This window comes from Phodopus roborovskii, unplaced genomic scaffold, assembly GCF_943737965.1.
Source record: "Phodopus roborovskii unplaced genomic scaffold, PHOROB, whole genome shotgun sequence".
Taxonomy (NCBI): domain Eukaryota; kingdom Metazoa; phylum Chordata; class Mammalia; order Rodentia; family Cricetidae; genus Phodopus; species Phodopus roborovskii.
In genome coordinates, this window is record NW_026126511.1 from 34948036 (window position 1) to 34969096 (window position 21061).

Sequence of the window (21061 nt, forward strand, 5' to 3'; positions counted from 1 at the left end):
CAAGTAGCAAAACAATCATGGCAAAAGAGGAAGCCATAGAAATGGGCTTCTCTAGGCCTTTCTTGGCCTCCACTTCAGATGATGAGTTAAATCTGTGTGGTGCTACATTTCCAGAATCTACGTTTTATTCTGGAATTTGAAGAGTAGAATCAAAATCTTGGTACAATTACAAATATTCATAAAAACAAAATGAAATTCTGTGCAGTAATTTCTCAACATTCTCAGTAAAAACTTAAAATTGTATTTATTACTCATTCAAAAGCAGCTCGTAAAAGTAAATACAACACTGAAGTTGAAAAAATGTATGCCCACAAAAAGTTGCCAGGTCTCATAAATTATTAACAGAACACTGCATCAAAAATAAGGCAATTACCCAAGATGTCATTAAAGATTTCTCCACTCCCATAACTAGACAGAGCTGATCTATCTAGGAACAAACGACATTTCATTCAGTTTCAGGACGTGTGAAATCCTTACGGACAGAAGTGATAAGATGTGATTGTCACTCTTTAGAATACTTGCAGGAAAATCATTTCTAGAGCACAAAGAGGCAAAGAGGTTTAATCTCTCAAAAAGATATTGTTCAAAATTCAAGAATGTGATAAAGCACACAACGGGCACTCGTGAACAAACGTACTCTTCGATACCAAATTCATTTATTTAGTACTGTTTCCATTCCATATCATCAGGAGGGTTGATTTCAACTTTTCTTTTACCTACATCAGACCAGTTGGTACTCAAGACTGTACCACCAGACTCCATCTGCAATTAAAAAAAAAAAAAAAAAAAAGTTCATTCCTGCACTGTATATCAAAACACAATATTTTCCTCAAAATGGATCAAACATACCCATACCCTCCCCCAAACATAGGCACTAAAGATAACTCAACGCCTGAACAAAGACAACCCTAGAGTAATTAGGTAGGTTTATCATGTGCACATACAGCGCCATACTAAGAGTCATGAACTCTGCTAATTAGTAGAGGAAGCATCATGTGGAAAACTTACCTTCAAATGAAAAAATCCCTTCCCTCAAAATGACATATTTTTATTTTTTTTTTATGAAGCCAGTAAAAGATAGGCAAAGTAAATAAACTTTCTAACCATCTAAACAAAATTTTAAGGATCCCCATTTAATGTTTCCCAAACACACTCTAATGTACTCTGAAATTTTCTTCTTTTAATTAAGGTACATACAAAAGAGGTACACAAAGTCAACATCCTGTGACCTGGTTATCTGTTTATAAGGAAGTGAATATATAAGCCACCAAACCCACCAACAATCCTAGCATGTGCATAGAGTCATACACTTCATAAAAATGTTTTGGTCAGCAATGAACTTTAACAAGAGTGATGTCATAAGATTACAACACAGCTGAAGAATGTGGGCTGCCTAGTGATACTGAAGCCATTAATAATATCCACAACACACAATTCTTATTTCAAACTCACTGAGCTGCTAGCCACATAAAAGGACAGCTCGTACAATTATATACAGTATATAATATTTGACAATTATTAGTTTGACTATTTCCTAAGCTAGATTTTTATTGTAATTTGAGAATATACTTCTCCGTGTGCGTGGTCTACTGTAAAATAATCTGTGTCACACTTGCAGCAGCCTCAAACATCTTGATGACATTGAGAAGCCCTGTCAGGCTGTGGGTACAGGTCAACAGGACAGCACATGGCTGATTTGTATAAACACACTCAATAGTGTTATCTAATAATAAAAATCACCCAACAGATTTCTCACAGCCAACACAGCCAAGTGTTAAGCAATACATAACTGTATTATTAAAAACTTGGAATGGAAAGATAGCACATCTGTTAAAGGCAAGGTTCACACTTCCAAACTAGAACGATGCATCTGTTGTGATGAAAATTCACTGACATGGATCACAGTAGAGTATAATGTGAATTCCTGAAACCTACATCTTTTAATTGGCTGTTATTACTAACAAACACAAGAAGTAATATGCCCCTTTGGACTGCGACCCCAAGATAACCAATGCCTTCTGCAAAACTCTTTTGAGTTCCTTTGCATGAGATGATACGGTCTACCACAATTTTTAGATCATTACTTATCTTCAAAACAAACATGAAGGGCAGCACCTCTTGGTCTTTGACTCTTATAAGTGTATGTACATATGTGTATAGGCACGGGCATGCCATGGTACACATGTAGAGGTCAGAGGACAACTAGTGGAAGTCAGATCTTTCTTTTTTTTTTTTTCTTTTGAGACTGGGTTATAGTGTTTTCATGTTTTCAGAGAAATAGTTTTAACTGTCCTGGAACTCATTTTGTAAACCAGGCAGGCCTCAAACTCAGAGATCCACCTGCCTCTGTACTTCCACTTCCCTGAGTGCTGGGATTAAAATTTGTACTACCACACAGGCTCAACCAGTCATCTCCTTCCCCACCCCACCCCACCCCCCTTGGTTTCTCAAGACAGGGTTTCTCTGTGTAGTTTTGGAGCCTTCCTCAAACTCACAGAGATTCACCCACCTCTGCCTCCCGAGTACTGGGATTAAAGGTGTGTGCCATCACCACATACCACATGGCTCTGGCTAACTTTCTTAAGACTACTAATTACCAGGCTGTATTCCCATACAATCAGTATTCTACATAACTACCATTAATATACACCCTGAACCTCTGCAATTTAAGGACTTCCTCCTTTCCTCTTCACATTTGTTTTTGAGACAGTCTTGTTATGTAGCTCAGACTGACCTTGAACTCACAGCATCCCAAGTGCTAGGATTACCACCACATCCACTGAAGAGTCTGCCTTCTTAAGTCTACTTCTTGTTATTGACTAAGACTAACTAAAGAGGAGAGTTCTTCAAAGACATAGACAATATTTTACCAACATAAATATCCCTCGGTAGCTATAAAGGGCACAGGCATGCCCTTCCTCCACATACAACAGCATCTGCAGATGCTACAGTCTCAATAGGTACTCAGTAGAAACAGCTCTTCCTCTAATATTTTCCAATCACAAATTAGTTGAGCCACAGATGGGGAACCCATGTAAAGACATCTGAATGTATTTACACTGTGGTCCTAATCATGGGGACCTGGCACAAGGCAGGCTTCAAATAAAACAAGTAAATTCAATGGGACAAGCCTGTAAAACCAGCTACTCTGAAAAGAACTCTCAGTTATAAAACTCACAGAAGTGACACTAACCACAATTTCCCCTTCTCTGTGTAAAGGTAGACTACTGTGCAGTTTAGCATCTTCTCATTTTTGTATGTTGGTCTTCCACAATTATACTTTAGAACCATAAAGGACAGTCCGTTCTGTCTTCCCCGCAGAGACAGAAGCAAGCTCCGAATTGAAGGTCAATATTGCCAAACAGATGGCTTTCTTTATAGATCTGTATCTCTCGTGTAACTGTTTTTTGTTTTGTTTTGTTTTTTAAAGGATGAAAATGGATACAGATTCCATAATGTATCTTTGACCTGACATATGGCTATTCTCTCTAGAACGCTTTTTAGAAATCAATAGTAAGGGTGAGTTTCTTGCCCGAAAGATTTTTTTGAATAGAAAATATTTTTCCTGGCAAAATTCATGACTATACCTTTAAGAAAAATATTTTATTGATGGGTAGGGTGGCACATCAGTACTTGGGAGATAAACAGGAAGATCAGAAATTCAAGGCCAAGCAAATCTAAGACCAGTCTGAACTACAGAAGAATGCAGTTCCCAGCACCCATATGACAGCTGACAACTGCCTGTAATTCTGGTTCCAGCAGCTCTAACACCCTCTTCTGATCTCCACAAGCTTAAAGGGCACATACAGCCAAACATGTGAAACAAGCACACACAAATTCCTTGAAGTCTAAATAAATAATTTATACAATTTTATAGCAGTAAATTGTCAATAAAACCCCAGAACTGATTCAGGTGGCCTCATTCAGGTGATATTTAGGCTTTCTAGCAAAAGCCTAAATTTTCTTAATCAACTGAGAAATTAAGTCATTGGATAATAATAAATACTTTCTACTAGCCCAATACTGTTCTGGGAATTTCCCATCCATGTTCTTCATTTTAAAGAAGAAAACAATGTACAATTCTATGAGATAAAACAGTAGAAGCTCAATGAGCTACTGTGACAAATTCAACTAAAAAATGAATTTCCATTAGTAGCAGCAGTCTTAGAATTTCTTATTCTTCCAACTCCTAACTCACAAATGAGTTACAAGTCACTTCTATCTCATCTCTTCTGTACGTTTCAGACTTCTCCAACCAATACTCTGCTGGAGCAAGAAGAAATGGATGTTCAGCCAATGTCTACCCACAGACTATCCCAGCTCTCCAGGCCATGCAGTTTGTCCTCAAATTCACTACTTGATCTTACTTAAAGTGTCTAAACTTCACGGCCATAGTTGAAAATATTTAAAAACTGTTGGTATTCTTACAAATGACTTGTTCATGGCACGCTTGACTTCATCAGAGCCATCTGAGTAGATCTGCTGAAACAGCTTGTTCAAAGCTGCGTCACCCTCCAGTTTCTCATTCTTCTCTTCCTCTTTGATTTCACCAACCAGTTTATCCCAGTTCCTGGTATAATGAGATGATGATGGATACAGGTTCTTTACATCTGCAAAGTGAAAAAGACACAAGTGATTCATCAGCACAGTTGATTATGTCAAGAAATATGTAAATGCTGTGACCACAGTGTACAGAACATCTTAGCAAGTAGTTTAGGTCACTGAATTTCAAGTTTGCCGTTAAGTGTCTCTTTGCTATGTACATCAATAATTAGATCTACGTTTCAAAAGCTGAATCAGTTAGCAAACTGCAAAACCCAGGACTTCCTCTGAGCAAAATAATTCAATAAAGCATATGCTTCTGATATGATATACAAAAATGAACTAAAAACACCCTGTATGCTAATCACAGTGGGAGTGGATTAAGTACACAGAAATTCTTATATGGGAAGGAAAGTTACTCAACAAGCTGAATGAAGATCGTAATTTAGATAACCACACTAAGCTACATGGTTATAGTTATGGTCAGACTGTGAGAACTGTCTCAAGAAAAAAGGAAATTACAGAAAAAAAGGAAAACTAGATGGAAGAGAGGAAAATTAAAGTTAAAGGATAGATGAGAGACGGTGAGCAGTGGCACAAGCCTAATAACCCAAGTTATATCACCAGAACCTATGAAAAGATAAAAAATGGACCTACACTGCTGTCCTCTGACCTCCAAATGCAAGCCAAATGCATGCACACCACTATATATATATATATATATATATATATATATATAAATTTTTTTTTTAAAAGAAAAGAAGCAAAGGTTTGCAAAGGGCAGCATGGGGCCAGAAGACATGGCTCGGTAGTTAAGAGTACTTGTTTTTGCACAGGATCTGGCTTTGGCCTCCAGCACATCCAGGACAGCTCAAAACCATTCCTAACTCTAGTTTCAAAGCCCACTTCTGACCACTCAGGGCACCGGGCACACATACATTACACAGGCACACTTGTCAGCAGAACACTCACACAAGTCAGTATAAATAAACCTTTAAAAAAACAACACACATAATTATAAAAACACCAGAGTGTACGTACAAACACAAACACAAACACACACACACTTTTTAGGATGTTACATTAGAGGCAATGGCAAAGGGCTTTACCTCCTGTGTACAAGGTTTTTACATCAATTCCAAATACTATCCAAAAGCATACCTCACTTTTAAATGTCTAAAGCTTTTCTAAAATTTTTATTTTAGGTGTGTACCTGACTGTTACATATGTTCACCCTGTATGTGCAAGTAAGTGCCTGCGCCAGAAGGTGTCAGATCCCCTGGAACTGGAGTTACAGGTAATTGTGAGGTGCCTGATGTGAGTGCTGGGTACCAAGGCTGAGTCTTCTATGAGTACAGCCAGTGTGCTAAACCACTGAATCATCTCTCCAACTCATCTCTCAAGATTTTAACACTGTAAGTATAGCTTTTCTACAAAATACTTAGGTATGTTTCAAAGTAGAAATGCTCTGAAAAATCAAACCAACTGTCACATAGGGAGCTATTATTCTATCTCCTGTGTACACACACACACTCACAAACACGTATGCACACACACAAAGTTAGATTACTTCAATAGAAAACATTCCCCAGCAGTGGTGGTGCACACATTTAATCCCAGCACTCAGGAGGCAGATGCTCTGTTTGAGGCCAGCATGGTCTACAGAGCGAGTTCTAGGACAGGCTCCAAAGCTACACAGAGAAACCATATCTTGAAGAGGGGAAAAAAAAAAAAAAAAAAAAAAAAGGAAGGGAGGGAAAGAGAGAGGAAAAAAATTAAGTAATTAAGCAATTTCATGGGGCTGGAGAGATGGCTCAGCAGTTAAAAGCACTGGTTGCTCTTCCAGAGGTCCTGAGTTCAATTCCTAGCACACAGCAGCTCACAACTCTCTATAACTCCAGTTCCAGGGGATCTGACTCCCTCACACAGACATACATGCAGGCAAAACATCAAAGCACATAAAATGAGAAAAAAAAAAAAAATATTAAGCCCTGAATGCTGAATAATAACCCACTTGACCTACATCTTAATATACTACCTGAAAATAACAACACAAATAGTTCTCTACATAATACAGAAAACAACAGAATTTGTGTATCTATTAGGATAGAGGCTACGTAAATACAAAAAGTACTGGCTCAACAACTCAAGGGAGGCTGTAAGACCAAGGAAATGAAGATCTAGCTCTGTTTATCATCTAATTAAACTACAGTAATGCGCACACACACACACACACACACACACACACACACACACAGAGTAACAGTTTTAGTACTAGGTTATTAAAAGGAACTCAGATACGTTTCTTTTAAAAATTACATTTATTGGGAACTGGGGGGGATGGCTCAGCAGTTAACAGCACTTGCTGCTATTGCAAAGGACCTGAGTTTAATTTCAAGCATCCACATGGCAGCTCACAACTGTCCTAACTCCAGTTCCATTGGATACAGTACACTGTTCTGTCTTCCACACTAACGATGCACACACATGGTATACAAACAATATGCAACAAACCCTCATGCATTTATTTATTTACTTGGGGGAGGTGGTCCTCAGAATTAAACTCTGCTATAAAGCTTGGCAACAAACACCTTCACCCGCTGCACCATCTCACTAGCCCTGGGCTCATAGGGGCTCACAGAGACTGAACAACCAGGGACAGAGCCTGCATGGGACTGATGAGGTCACTCGGCATACATGCTAAAGTTGTGTATGCTGTGAAATATTCCTGTACACTGATGCTCTGGCTGATTTAATAAAGAAGATGACTGACCAACAGCCAGGCAGGCAGGATAAGGTTAGGCAGAAAAACCAAACTAAGAGAGGGAAGAAGGACAGCGTCAGAGACATAAGGCAGCCACCAAGCAAAAGCCATGTGTAAAAACGAGGTAACAAGCCGTAAGTCATGTGGCAACGTTCAGATAGGAATATGGGTTAATTTATAATTAATATTTAGCCTGAGTCACTTATTTGGGACTGGGCAGTTGGAACAGGAAACGTCCGTTTGCATGTGTAGCTTGGTCTTCTTGTAGGACTCCTAACAGTGGGAACAGGAGCTGTCTCTGACTCTTTTACCTTTCCCAGCCTCAATACCCAGGGAGGTGCTTAGTCTTCCTGTAACTTGATATGCCATGTTTTGTTGATACTCATGGAAGACAGCAGGGGAGTGGATCGGGGAGTTGAGGGGCGGGATGATTGGGAAACTACAACCTGGATGTAAAATAAATAAATTTATTAAATTGACATGGAATTTACAAAGACCCTATCTCATTTACACACCAAAAAATTTTATATTAATGAATGGCAAGAAAAAGAAGAAGGTGGCAAGTGAAAGAATTTGTACTATCAGAAATGAATTGTGTAGTTTCCTACACAAAATAAAAATGGCTAGACCATATATATATATATATATATATATATGAATGAGAGATTTAACATAGCAAGAAAGAATATTATTTCAACTTGAAGTCAGCTGAAAAACACTAAAACACATTATGATCCATATATGTATATGTGTGTGTGTGTATATATATATGTGTGTGTATATATATGTGTGTGTGTGTGTGTACTTTATATATATATATTTATATAGTCTTAAAAACTGGGCATGCATTTTACATCTCAATGCAGACTAATCCTACTTCAAGTAGTCAATAGCCAGAAGCTACTATAGGGGACAGTACAACTTACAATGCTTTAAAAAAAAAACTGATTCCAAGTTTCCCCATCACACTGGAACACAGTAACACCAATCCAAATGGTCCTTCTCCAGTAAGGACTTTCTACAACCCCTTTCTAAAACTAGTTGAGAAACTACTAAACAAACATTCACTGTTTCCTGTGCTTTCATTTCACCAGCACATAAACACTCTTTCTTTCTTTCTTTTTTTGTTCAGTTTCTCAGTGTAGCCCTGGCTGTCCTACAACTCACCCTGTAGACCAAACTGCCCCCAAACTCAAGAGATTCACCTGCCTCTGCCTCCCAAGTGCAGGGATGACAGGCGTGCACCACCACTGCCTGGCATAAACCTACTTTGTATTTACCCATCCTTCATCAAAACAAAATCCAGGAAGACATAGTGCAGTTTTATTCAGAGGGTGTGTGTGTGTGTGTGTGTGTATGTATGTATGTATGTATGTATGTATGTATGTATGTATGTATGTGATGTCCTAAATGTCCTTTAAATGTCCTAAATGTCACTTTCCTCTCTATTGGAAATGCTGTCTTTCTACATTTTCACTGGTAGCCCCAAAAAATAAATAAATAAATAAAAAGCAGATGACATGGTTAAGGAGCAGGGAACATGGATTTAATTAATTCTAATGCTGACTCCAAGGAAGAATGGGAATGAAGTTTTAATCTCTACTCAACAGATAAGAACGCTGGCCCGGATAGGTTAAGTGACTTGCCCTTATCTACAGTTTCCAGCTTGCAGTACACAGAATCTGACAAGCATATTAATTCCTCACAAAACACAACAGAAGGGAAAGCATCTGAATTTCTAAGGGATTCAGTTCACAAAAATCTTACACACACACACACACACACACACACACACACACACACACACACACAGACTCAGAAAACTTGAATAATTGAAGACAGTAGGCGAACCACTGGGTTCTTGCTCATTCACTTTGCCAGACGACTATGACAGCAGAGATCACCTACATTTTTGGTGAATGTGTCCCACAGGAAGCAGCGAATTACCAGAAACACACCCACACTCTGCATCCCTGCAATTAGTCTTCCACAAATCTACTAGGTGACCTGAGCCTGTAAAAGGGAAGAAATAATACCGGGCTGCCTATTATATGAGCACTGTATTGTATAGTTGTTCACTATTTAAAAAAAAAAAAAAAAACTCAGCCCCAAACCTCTAGGAGTCAGTCCCAAGAGATGAGATGGCCTTTGAAGTAGCAATAAGAAGTCATCTGTTGCTGTCTCTCCTGGTTTTGCTATTTTTGCTACAGACTAATTTAAATTCTATCACTGGGAAAAGAAATTTTATTCTTGTAACTTCTATATGTACATGAAATTAATTCACATATACCCACACACACTGGATCTGCTGGTAACCAACTTCCTAAAAGTTGTTACAAACAAAAGTGTTTTCTACTATAAAAGGGGCAAAATCTGAAAACAGACAAGACACATCGTTGGCGTGTTTCAGCCACCAGAGCAGAGCATTAAATAACAAAGAGAAATTTCTCCCTATTCAGTAATGAGGCAATTACACTTAAATACAATCTAAGGTTGCAGTTCTAAGAGTGTCCCGCAGATTAATTATTCCACTAGTAAAAGATGCTTATCTGCTGGTTATATATGCTTAGGATGGACTTCAACACAAAGAGATTTATATAATTTATATAAATGTAACCAACCCTGGTTGTCTCCTCTTCTATGCATTCCTTTACTGGTTTGTGCCCATCTCTATATTAGTAACAGAAATAGTCCAAATGCCCTACTCTGTGAAAAGTCCTGGATCTGAGTGAGAAAGGAATAAAGGGGGAAGAGGGGAGGGAGGGGACACTCAGCAAGGCAAACCATCTTACTGTAGTACAACAGGCAGCTCACAACTCCAACTCCTGAGCTTTACCACCTTTGTCTGTATTCAAGCTTCAGGAATTAGAATAACTTTATTATATTCAAAGTATCTTTCCTCATAAATAATGAAGTAGGGAGAATGCTCATTATTATTTAATTTCAACTACACAATGAACTTAAACCTCAACAAGGCCAAAATACAAACCTGCTGTGAACTGTTTTGGTGTGGGCTCATCACCTTGCCCCTCTAGCTTTTCCCATCTCACAGCCTCTGGCTTTTTCATTTTAATTTCAATCTGAAGGATAAATAAATAAATAAAATCCATTACCCAATGTAAGATACATAAAACAGTACAAATGCAATTTTCTTAAATCATCAAAATTTTATAAGAATAGTGTCTTTGACAGTATGCTTAAATTATACAAAGTTAAATCTGAAGAATTATGAAACATTTATTTTGCTTCTACTCTTAAAATTTTAACCTTCAACAAACAATACATATCATATAAGTTAAAATTAAGTCTAGAAATTCGGGCCAATGAGAGGGCCCAGTGAGTAAAGGTGCTTGCTGCTAAGCCAGACAGCTCACGGAGCCCGTATGGAGAGGAGAGAATTGACTTCTGACCTCCATATGCATGTGTGCATTTGAGTGCTCTCTCCAAATAGGTTTTGTCCTGTCCCAATCTAAATGCTTTATTGTTCTTAAAGAGGACAGGACGATTCTGCCATTCAAGGAACATTTGACAATAACAACAGACACTGGTCTTTGACCCAAGGCTAGTAAATGAAAGGGATACAGACACCCAGTGAGAATAGACTCGAGATTCTAACAACCCCTTCAACAGATTTATACAGACCAAACAAATGTCAGTAGTGCCACCTGAGACACCCTGTTCTCAACCCTACATTAATGTGTGTGTTTCACTTGCTTCAGAAGGGTTTTGCTTTTAAATAATGTCTTGGGATTAGGGCAAAAGCTAAAACAGATTCATTTATGTTTCAGATAATTATAGATACATAGCTTGCAGATCATTTTATACAATTGCTTTTAGGGTATACACATTTAAAATTTTTTACTTTTATTTTTTAGTTTTATGTATGCACGTGTGTGCAGTGCCTTCAGAGGACAAAAGAGGGAGCCTACTCCCCTGGAGCTGAAGTTTCAGGCAGTTGTGAGCAGCCAGGTAGGAGTGCTGGGTACCAAACACAGGCACAGAGATTAAGAGTACTAGTTACTCTTCAATCAAGTCAAACAGGGCACTGTGTGACCAAAGATTGTATACAAAGTCTAGCTTGGTTAACTAATGACTCCCATCAAATCCATATACTACATCCCTAGTTTTACCTGAAGAACAGCACATACTAGCACTCACATTTACTGAAAGCTACTGTAGCCTGAGCATGTGTGGCAGATGAACAAAGTGGTCTTTATAAAGCCAATCTCTTAGCAACATCCTAAAACAGACTGACCTGAACTTGAATTTAATTTAATCCATCACTAAGACAGCACCACGAAGCATGCATGCAATAAACCATCTAAGGCAAGGTGGGGAGAACTAATTTTCTATGACTTCCTTTTTACACTTCATTTTCAATTTGTATATACTTTTAAATAAGAAGCCAAAGTCTTGAGGATTCTGGTAGATAATTCTAGAATTACTTGCCCAGTTCCAGAAATGTTTTCATTGTAACCGTTACTAAGCCAACTTATTTTTATTTAAGTAAATTTTCCTCACAAGTTTGAGAAGATGATGGGCAGTGGTGGTACATGCCCTTTAATCCCAGCATTCAGCAGAAGCAGGCAGATCTCTGTGAGCTCAAGACCAGGCTGGTCTTATAGAACAGCCATAGCTGCTACACAAAGAAATCTTGAAGGAGGAGGATGAAGAAAGGAAGAGGAGGGAGAGGAGGCAGAGGGGGAGGAGAAGAAAGTAAAAAAGGAGCAGGAAGAGGAGGAGAGAAAAAGTCTGAGATGGCTCAGGTGGTAAGATGCTTGCTCCACAAGCCTAAGGCACCGAATTCATATCCCCAGCACCGTGTACAAATGTAGCCCCTGAGCTAATGAGCTAGAGACAGGGAGTGGGGATCCTTGAGGTTTGCTGGTCAACTAATCTAGCCAATCAACGAGCTTCAGGTTCAGTGACAGACCCTGTCTGAAAAGGTGACTTGAGGAAGACACCAGATGCTGACTTGGCCTTAACACACACACACACATGTTCATGCATCCCACCGCACCACACAATTATCCTAAAACTTTGCTAGTTAACTTAAATATTTTTTTCAAAATGCATAGAAAAGGCTTTGAAGATACTACCTACTGTATTTTAAAACAGTATCTACAAGTCATCTGTAAGAACCCACATTGTGCTGGGCCATCAGTTCCCAACATTAAATACCACCATCCAACTCTGAGGACTCTCTATAAGAGAACTTCTTAATTCTTCCCTGGGGAAGACAATTCCTCCAACACTACTCCTAAGCAATCGTGGCATTCAGGGACACAACCACTATAGGCTGGTGGTAGAAGGCTCTTTCTTGGGACCTGAAGAGCAGTGGCAGTTTCCCAGCAACCTTTTGCAAACCATTGCTTCATGGTTGCATTTAGCAACTAGTTCTTTGTCTTCAGGAGGAAGCATGCCCAGCATTCTCTTACTCTGCTCTCTGCAGTCAATTAGTGTATCAAATCCCTTTGCCTTAGAGCAATAGCTCAGTTCCCCTGTGAGCAGACTCGATAATCTATCTACCTGTATTCTTACAATGAATCACTTAATAATGTGGGTGGTAGGGTGCGCATAACCATGTATAGGTCAGAGGGCAATTTACAGAAAGGTGGCTCTCCTCACCTCTTCTAACTGCTTAATTCTAATATTTACCAAGTGTCAAGACTGAGTCAGGGCAATATATTATATACAAGACAAAACTTTGGTTCTTCCTTCCTGTTATATGTAATGACTTTCCACCAAAATCCTTATTTCATAATACTCTTCTTGAAGACTCTGCCTTAGAGCAACAACATTCCAGTGTACATCATGCACACTGAGAAATAGCTGGTTATGCAGAGGAATGCATGTTAAAATATCATCAGTGATTACTATGCATGTTCTGTTGGAAAGATCTTAGGAAGATGCTAAAATGTCACCAAGGTTTTACCCCCTCAGTGCCTTTGCATACTTTTCCAGTTATCCTACGGTCTGCATGTATTGTTTCTAGCTAGAATAAAAATCCAAATTATGAGAGTAATAGTAGCATTTATTTAGCACTCACTATATGCTTAGCTTACTTAACAGAATCACCTGAGATTACTGTATATATGTATATTTATATATTTGCATGCAGAGTGAGTGTGTGTGTATGCGCACACACATGAGCAAGAGCACATGTGCACAAAGGTGACATCAGGTGTCTTCTCCATCACTCTCCACCTTTTATCTGGAGGTAGGGTCTCTCACTGAACTGAAAACACAGCATTTTAGCTAGTCTGACAAGTCAGCTAGCTCTGGGGATTCCCTACCTCCTGCGCGCTGAGAAGCATAAGCAGCCACCACAGCCACCTGACTTTATATAGGTTCTAGAAATCTGGGTCCTCACATTTGTGTGGTTAGCTCTTTACCCACTGAACCATCTCCCTAGAATTACTGTCTATAACACTGCCTCCCTCTGCTGTTTGAAAAAGAGAAATGATCCAAGATTTCACTATTTCCCTAAAGATACATAATTATGAAAAAAAAAATCAATGTATTTTCTATAAAACACAGTAGTCTAATAGTTACTACATAAGCAAAACAAGTTGATTTCAGGATCAAGACACAACCTCTTCTAACTGTAGGTCTCTCAACCCCATATCCAGCTGTATAACTGAATCCAGGAGCCACAAAAGCTTCGGCAACAGCAATGAACAACCAAACGTTACTTCAAAACCAAATATGTAAAAAGTTCAAGGCATTTAGGCAGCCCTGTGCATGCTGGCATAACATACAACACCAACTGAATACTATCTGAAAACACCTCAGCTGAGATTCAAGACTAGTGTATGTTATAAACTGTAATAATTTTAGTGCACACACGTTTTCTGAATTTAAAATACAGAAACAAAATGGCTTAATTACAGGGGAAAAAAAAGACTTTAATATATTCCTACTGTTATAGCCCAACATGTAAGAATCAAGCTACTCTATCTTTGGATTTTATTATTAAATTGGTGTTTGAGATACCAACTTGAATTTCATTAAAAACAAATAAATCATTCAATAAATTTGGATTTGGGATTAGGACAGAATTTTCAACACTTTCTGAAATGACCCCAAAAGTGCTTGTCATTCTGTGTGAAGCAGTATTCTCAGAACTGATGGTTACAAAGCCAAACGATCAAACAACTCTAGAAAATATCTAAGATGTTCTATGCATCGAGTCTTAATTCTCCATGCAAAAGCAAATAAGAACACCTACCTTCAATTTGTTTTTATCTTTACAATTTATTAAAGCAAGGTTCTATGTATAACCAAAGAATTGTTTTTAAATCTATTCCTTTAAAATTTACCACCAGTAAAATGTTTGATTTATATATCTATATATGGCCAGGGTCATAATGGTTCAAAAAGCCCTGCTTTAGAATACAACATTAGTTCTTCCATTCAGAACAAAGAAGATTCTAGTAAAGTACTACTAGCCTTAGCTGGAGGTCAGAATTAAAATATGTATCTTGGGCCAATACAATTTATTGTTTTTTTGAACCAGGGTCTCTCTACATAGCTATGGCTGTCCTGGAACTCACTATGTAGACAAGACCTGCCTCTGCCTCCTGCCCAGTGAACAATTATTTACTGTAGTGTATATTTGGGGAAATCATTTAAAGCCCACGAGCCTGTTTTCTTTCCCTATGTAAACTAAGAATAAAACATTGACTCTACTCTACAGGGTTAATATGAGACTCCAATTCAGATTCTTCCCCTACTAATTAGCAAATACTGGGAGCATATTTATGCTAAAAAATTATTCAGCTTACCTGAAATACAAACTGCATTTATGTGTCAAACATGTGAAATACAAGTTCTTAAGTCATTTCCTGCAGAAATCAATTCTTACTTAAATTACTTCAAATGGACATGCAGTAAGAATCTCATGGGCTGGGAATATACTTAAGTGGTCGAGTATCTGTGAGCTTGCACAAGGCCTACATTCAATGTTGGGGAAGAGAATGGAGGGGAGGCATAACAACACAGGACAGTATCTGAATTTCGGCCTTCTAAAGGCCAAAGCAGGAGAACTTTGAGGTCAGCCCTGGACTTAAAAACCCAAACAACTAAAATGTGATTAACAAAAGGCAAACAATGTCAAACTCACCATTTCCTCACCACCTCTCTCATATCCCCCCAGTTTTTGTGGCCAACTGCTTAAAATTCTATTATTAAGCAAATGTAACTCTCTGTGGCTAGAACCAGCATTGGAAATACTGGTTGGGTCAGCACTCAGGAAACAAGAGGCATGTGGATCTCTGTGAGTTCAAGACCAGACTGGTATACCGAGCAAGTTGCTCCAAGGATACACACAGAAACCCTGTCAGGAAAAGAAAAAAACAAAAACAAACAACAACAACAACAACAAAAAAAAAAAAATACAAAAACCAAATACTGGCTTCTCACTCTGTATCATCTACAGAGCTGCCTCATTACTAACCAGCTTTGCTCCTGACAAGCCAGACATTTTTTAAAGGATACATCTTTCTCTTTATTTTGGGTTGCACACACACATTTTACTTTATTTTTCTTTCTTTTTTTAAAGGGAGGGTCTCACTCTAACCGGTGCTGCCCTGAAAATCATTCTATGCCCAGGCTTGCCTCAAGCTCACATCAATCCTCACACCCTAGTCTTCTGGATGCTGGGATTACAGGTATGAATCACCATACCCTCCAATTTTTATATTCAATTTTATATTTTCTACTAAGTGATATTATACGACTTCCTTCCTCTTTGGAATCTTAAAATACTCTGAAAACAAATTCCATTGTGTATTCTTGTTTTGTAAAATATACAGGAATCTAAAATATACAACCAACTATAATTTCATCATTTCTTCTTAATAAAATAACCTAAATTCAGCTAAACTAATAAAAATAAGAAAATGGAGACTCATCCTTATAGTTCTTCGTTATAAATCATATAAGACTAAGTATTTGTATATCAAAACAGACCCCACTGACAAATTCATGAGTATCAAATAAGAGGCTGGTTAGAAGTAGAGAGATGGCTCAGTGGCAAAAAGTATAAACTGTTCGAGCAGATGTTTCCAGCACCTGGGGCTCACAACAACCTGTAACTCCACTTCCAAAGGGATCCACAGCCTCTGGCCTCTTTAGGCACCTGTACTCATGTGCATGTACCCCAATACAAACACACACACACACACACACACACACACAATTTTAAAAATAAAAATAAATGCTAAGGTATTTGCTCTGTATGCATGAGGACACAAACTTAGATCCCCATCACCCACAGAAAATGCAGCTGTGTCATTTGTCCTTAATCCCAGAGCTAATAGGACAGAAACAGGCAGATTCCAGAGGCTCGATGACCTGTCAATCTAAACAAAACGGGAGCTTTGGTATAGTCTAAGACCCTATTATAAAAAATAAGATGAAGCGCAACAGAAAAAAAGACACCTTACCTCAATCTCCAACCTGTACACTCATATACAGAGAAGCCTAACACATTAACTAAACAGGAGGGATGGATATGTCTATATTAAATAGAAACCTTTCTTCAAAAGTATTAACGTACATTAACAGTCACCCCAACAACCACATAAGCTAAGAAGATGTTACACTGTAATAAAACAACAACAAACTCTACCTAACACTAAAAAGTAATTGTTCTTGGGCCAGTGAGATGAATCAGCCAGTAAAGGCACCTGCAACCAAGCCTGGCAAGCTGACTTTGATCCCCCGGACCCACATAGTAGAAGAGAACAAATTCCCACAAGCTGTCCTATATCTCTACCTAGCCCACCATGGCATTCATATATCCACATACACACACAAAATTAAAAGTTTTAAATGTAATTTTAAAATTTATGAACAAAAACTTTCTTATTTACTTTATAGTATGTTTACATCCCACAAGGTCTGGGATGTAGACCTTTGGGACAGTACTTGCCTAGCATACACAAAGCCCTGAGTCTGATCCTTAACACACTGGGCGTGGGGGCTGCAAGCCTATGCTACCTGGACGACTTCATCTACCAGTATGTTTTGCAGATACTACTATTTCTATATTACATTTTTTTCAACATGCTTACCTTTGTTGAAAGTACTTTAAATGTGCTCTGTTCAGGGACTACAGGGTGAAGCAACCTCAGTTTCAAATTGTAATCTTCTCCAGAAGGGAGTTTCACCAAAGCAGACAACTAATGAAAACAAAGTTGGCATCATATTTTGTAAATGCACATTAAAGAGTAAATATTTAATATAAATACAAATTTCAGCAATGCTTCAGATTAAGAATTCAACACAGAATGTTTTTAGTGTGTATATGTGTGCACACGTGTGTGCGTGTGCATCTGTGCTTGTATGCATGCATACCCCTACACCTGCCACATTATTCATGTGGAGGTCATATGACAAGTTTCAGGAGTTTGTGTTCTCCTTCTACCATGTGGAACCCCAGGATTGAACTCAGATTGTCAGGCTTGACAAAAGATGCCTTTAGCCACTAAGCCACCTCACCATCTCTGGAATGTCAGATTTAGGTACTTCAAAAGAGTTTTTTTTTTGGGTTTTTTTTTTTTTGTTTTGTTTTTCTCCACATGGCATCTCTCATTTAGATTCTCATATACAGAACACCAAATGGCATAGTATTAATTACAGATCTAAATACACATGCTAAACATTTAAATCAAGAAAATGTAATACATAAGAACAAAGTAATAGAGCATATAATTTTAAAAATGCCTATTCATGTGTACATTGTTAATTCTACCACACCACTGCTCTTAAATCTCTATACTAGTAAGCATGGACCTTAATAATCTCAACCCAGTTTGGCTTTACCAGGCAAACCTAGCAGAAGATGCACATACAAGCCCACTAGTGATGGTGGCATAAGTTTGCCATGTGCAGTACATGCACAGTGACATACACTCCAGAGGCAGAGGCAGGAGTTCTCTAACAGGTTCAAGGCCAGTCATGGCTACACGGTTCAAATTTTTTAAATCTTCAAAATGAGTTGGGTGTTGGTGGCACACTCCTTTAATCCCAGCACTCAGGGGATCTCTGTGAGTTGAGGCCAGTCTGGTCTACAAAGTAAGTTCCTGCACAGCTAAGGCTGTGACAGAGAAACCCTGTCTCAAAGGGGAAAAAACTTCAAATGAATGCTTCCCATTCTATTTAGTATTTTCCATATTATCTCAAGAAGACATGGAGTATATATATTTAATAAACTGGTATGTTCTGCAACATACTAAACTTATAGACAGTTTTTAACATGGTTCAAAGTCTAATTACCTCTTTTTCTGAAAATTCCACATTTACATCATTCTTCTGAATATTCTTGATCATAAGTGTAATGATTACTTGAGATTCCGTTTGATACCAGTCATACCTATTTAAAGGAATACATTCATATCATTTCTGATTTTCTTAAAGTTGTTTGCCAAATTAATAGACTGATAAATAACAAGAGCTCCACCTTGAGGAAGACAATAACAAAGCAGCTGTAAACAACTTCAGGAAAATTAAATTCCTATCACTACACTGACAGAAGAGAGCTGTCTTTCCAGCCAACACAAACCCTGTAATTTCTTAATACTGCTGTTCTTAAGCTAAGACAGAAGAGGGAAATTTAACAGTTACCACCTAATGCTAACTCCTTTCTTTTTTCTAAAAGATTGAGAATGCTAGCTCAGGAAAATAAAGCAATCAGCTTCTGAATCAATCAGCAGCAGTGATACAGCAGACACAGGTCAACATGGGTCAATACTACTCTAAGCTCTGCTCACTGAAGATGGGGGCAAATACAGGGAGAAGAAACAAATGAGTACAAATTACATAGATTCCCCACAGTAACAGTGCAAAGTTCTACAGCAAACACACACGTTTCTGTTATAGTCTTAAGAACACAAGTTGTTTAACCAGGGCTCAAAGAGACTGAACCAACAACCAGGGAGCCTGCATGGGACTGACCTAAGCTCTCTACATATATGTTACAGTTGTGTAACTTGGTCTTCTTGTGGGAAGAGGGGCTGTCTCTAATTAACTGTCAGCTTTTGAGAACCCTTTCCTCATACTGGGTTGCCCCATCCAGTGGTGGAGGTACCTAGTCTTACTACAACTTAATAGACCATGCTTGGTTGACTTCATGGCAGGCCTGACCTTTCCTGAATTGAAAGGGAAGAGTGGATGGGAGGGGAGGGAGACAGAGGGTCAGAGGGAATGGGAGAAGGGAGGGGAAACTTCAGTCTGGATATTTAAAAAAGTAGTAAATAATAAAACATTTTCTCAATAAATTTAAAAATACAAGTTGTCTACATGGCTAGTGAATAATTTGTTATGTTGTATGCATGTATGCACATGGCTGAGTGTACATGCATATGTGTGTTGGCCAGTGCTTGGATGTCTTCTTCAACGCTTCCTACCTTATTTTCTGAAACGGGTTTCTCATTGGACCTGGAGTTCCCAAAATGGCTAGGCAAGCTGGCTGGCCAGTGAGCTCCAGGGATCCCTTGTCTCCATCTCCCCACCACTAGAAGTACAGATGTGTGCTGCCAAGATTACACTTTGTTTTTATGTGGGTGATGGGAATGCACACTCAGGTGCTCAAAGCTTACAGGCCAAGCATTTTACTAAGCCAAAGCCAGAGCCTTGTTATTCATTATTGTGACTACAATACTAACTTTGAACTCATGTAGAACATTTCTATGAAAAACTGATCCGAGGCTGGAGGACCTGGGTTCAATTCCCAGCACCCACATAGCAGCTCACATCTGTCTATAGCTTCAATTCCTGGGGATCTGACATCCACGGAAAAATACCAATGCACATAAAATAAAAATGAATAAATAAAAAAGAAAAACTGATCCAAATATAAGAGGCAGGACAAGGGTCTTATATATGTCCTACATCTCCACTGTGAACCACTCACCTACATGGAACTTGCCTAGCATGCATGAGGCCTTTGCTGGTTCAATCCTCAGTACCTCTCTCATGTGCACACACACATGCCATCGCCACTAGCAGCAGCAGCACAGCAAATTTCAATTCTGTGTGGCCTACTGCTTCTTTGCATGTTTAACAGGATCAACTTACATGGAAGCAGCTCTTCTTATTATACAGAGAGGCAACATAATATGGAGCCAAGCTAAGCAAGTTTAGAGATGAGAGCTATTTGAATTTATTTAAATGTTAATACTAATTAGTAGACAGCCTCAAAATATGATTTTTCATAAATACATTAACATAATTTTTAAAATTAGAAAACATTTAGAATTACAGGGTATGGCTATGCCTTCTGTGAAACCAGAGCTTTCTCTTTAAATACATTACCAGGGGACGCATTATAAAACAAAGAAACACTTACTTGATTTTTGACTGAGTTCTCTGAGACGCAGACTGATTTTGGCAAGGTGAAAGATAAAGATTTTTACATGTTAGTATAGCAACTACATTAAAAACTCATGTATTATTAATTCACTTAGCACTATGGTTCTTTAATGTAGAAAAGGTATAGTAATGTGCGATCTTAACACTTGGCAGGATGCTTGGAAGAAGGAGTTCCAGGCCAGCTTTACTCACACAGTTAGACCCTGCCACAACAAACAACAAAACTTTCTACAAGTATGACTGTGAAAACTGATTTGTGTAGTATATCCAGTCATAAGACACACTCAAACCTGATCAGGTTAGCATTTTGAAGACCATTTTTAGCCTGATGTGGTGGCAGAACACACCAGTAATCCCAGCACTTGGAAGCTAGAAAGA

At 38.4% G+C, this 21061-nt stretch overlaps 1 protein-coding gene across 1 annotated transcript in view; it reads right to left on the reverse strand.

Moving 5' to 3' along the window:
• Window positions 1-634: 634 nt before the first annotated feature.
• Sugt1 (SGT1 homolog, MIS12 kinetochore complex assembly cochaperone) overlaps window positions 635-21061 on the reverse strand; it is a 36627-nt gene continuing 16200 nt past the window's right edge. Inside the window, exons 8-13 of the mRNA XM_051195326.1 lie at window positions 20661-20692; window positions 18590-18686; window positions 17386-17493; window positions 10296-10386; window positions 4429-4610; window positions 635-762 (exon numbers count right to left, since the gene is read on the reverse strand). Of these exons, the coding sequence (XP_051051283.1) occupies window positions 661-762; window positions 4429-4610; window positions 10296-10386; window positions 17386-17493; window positions 18590-18686; window positions 20661-20692 (612 nt within the window). The 3' untranslated portion in view covers window positions 635-660. The remainder of the gene's footprint in view (window positions 763-4428; window positions 4611-10295; window positions 10387-17385; window positions 17494-18589; window positions 18687-20660; window positions 20693-21061) is intronic.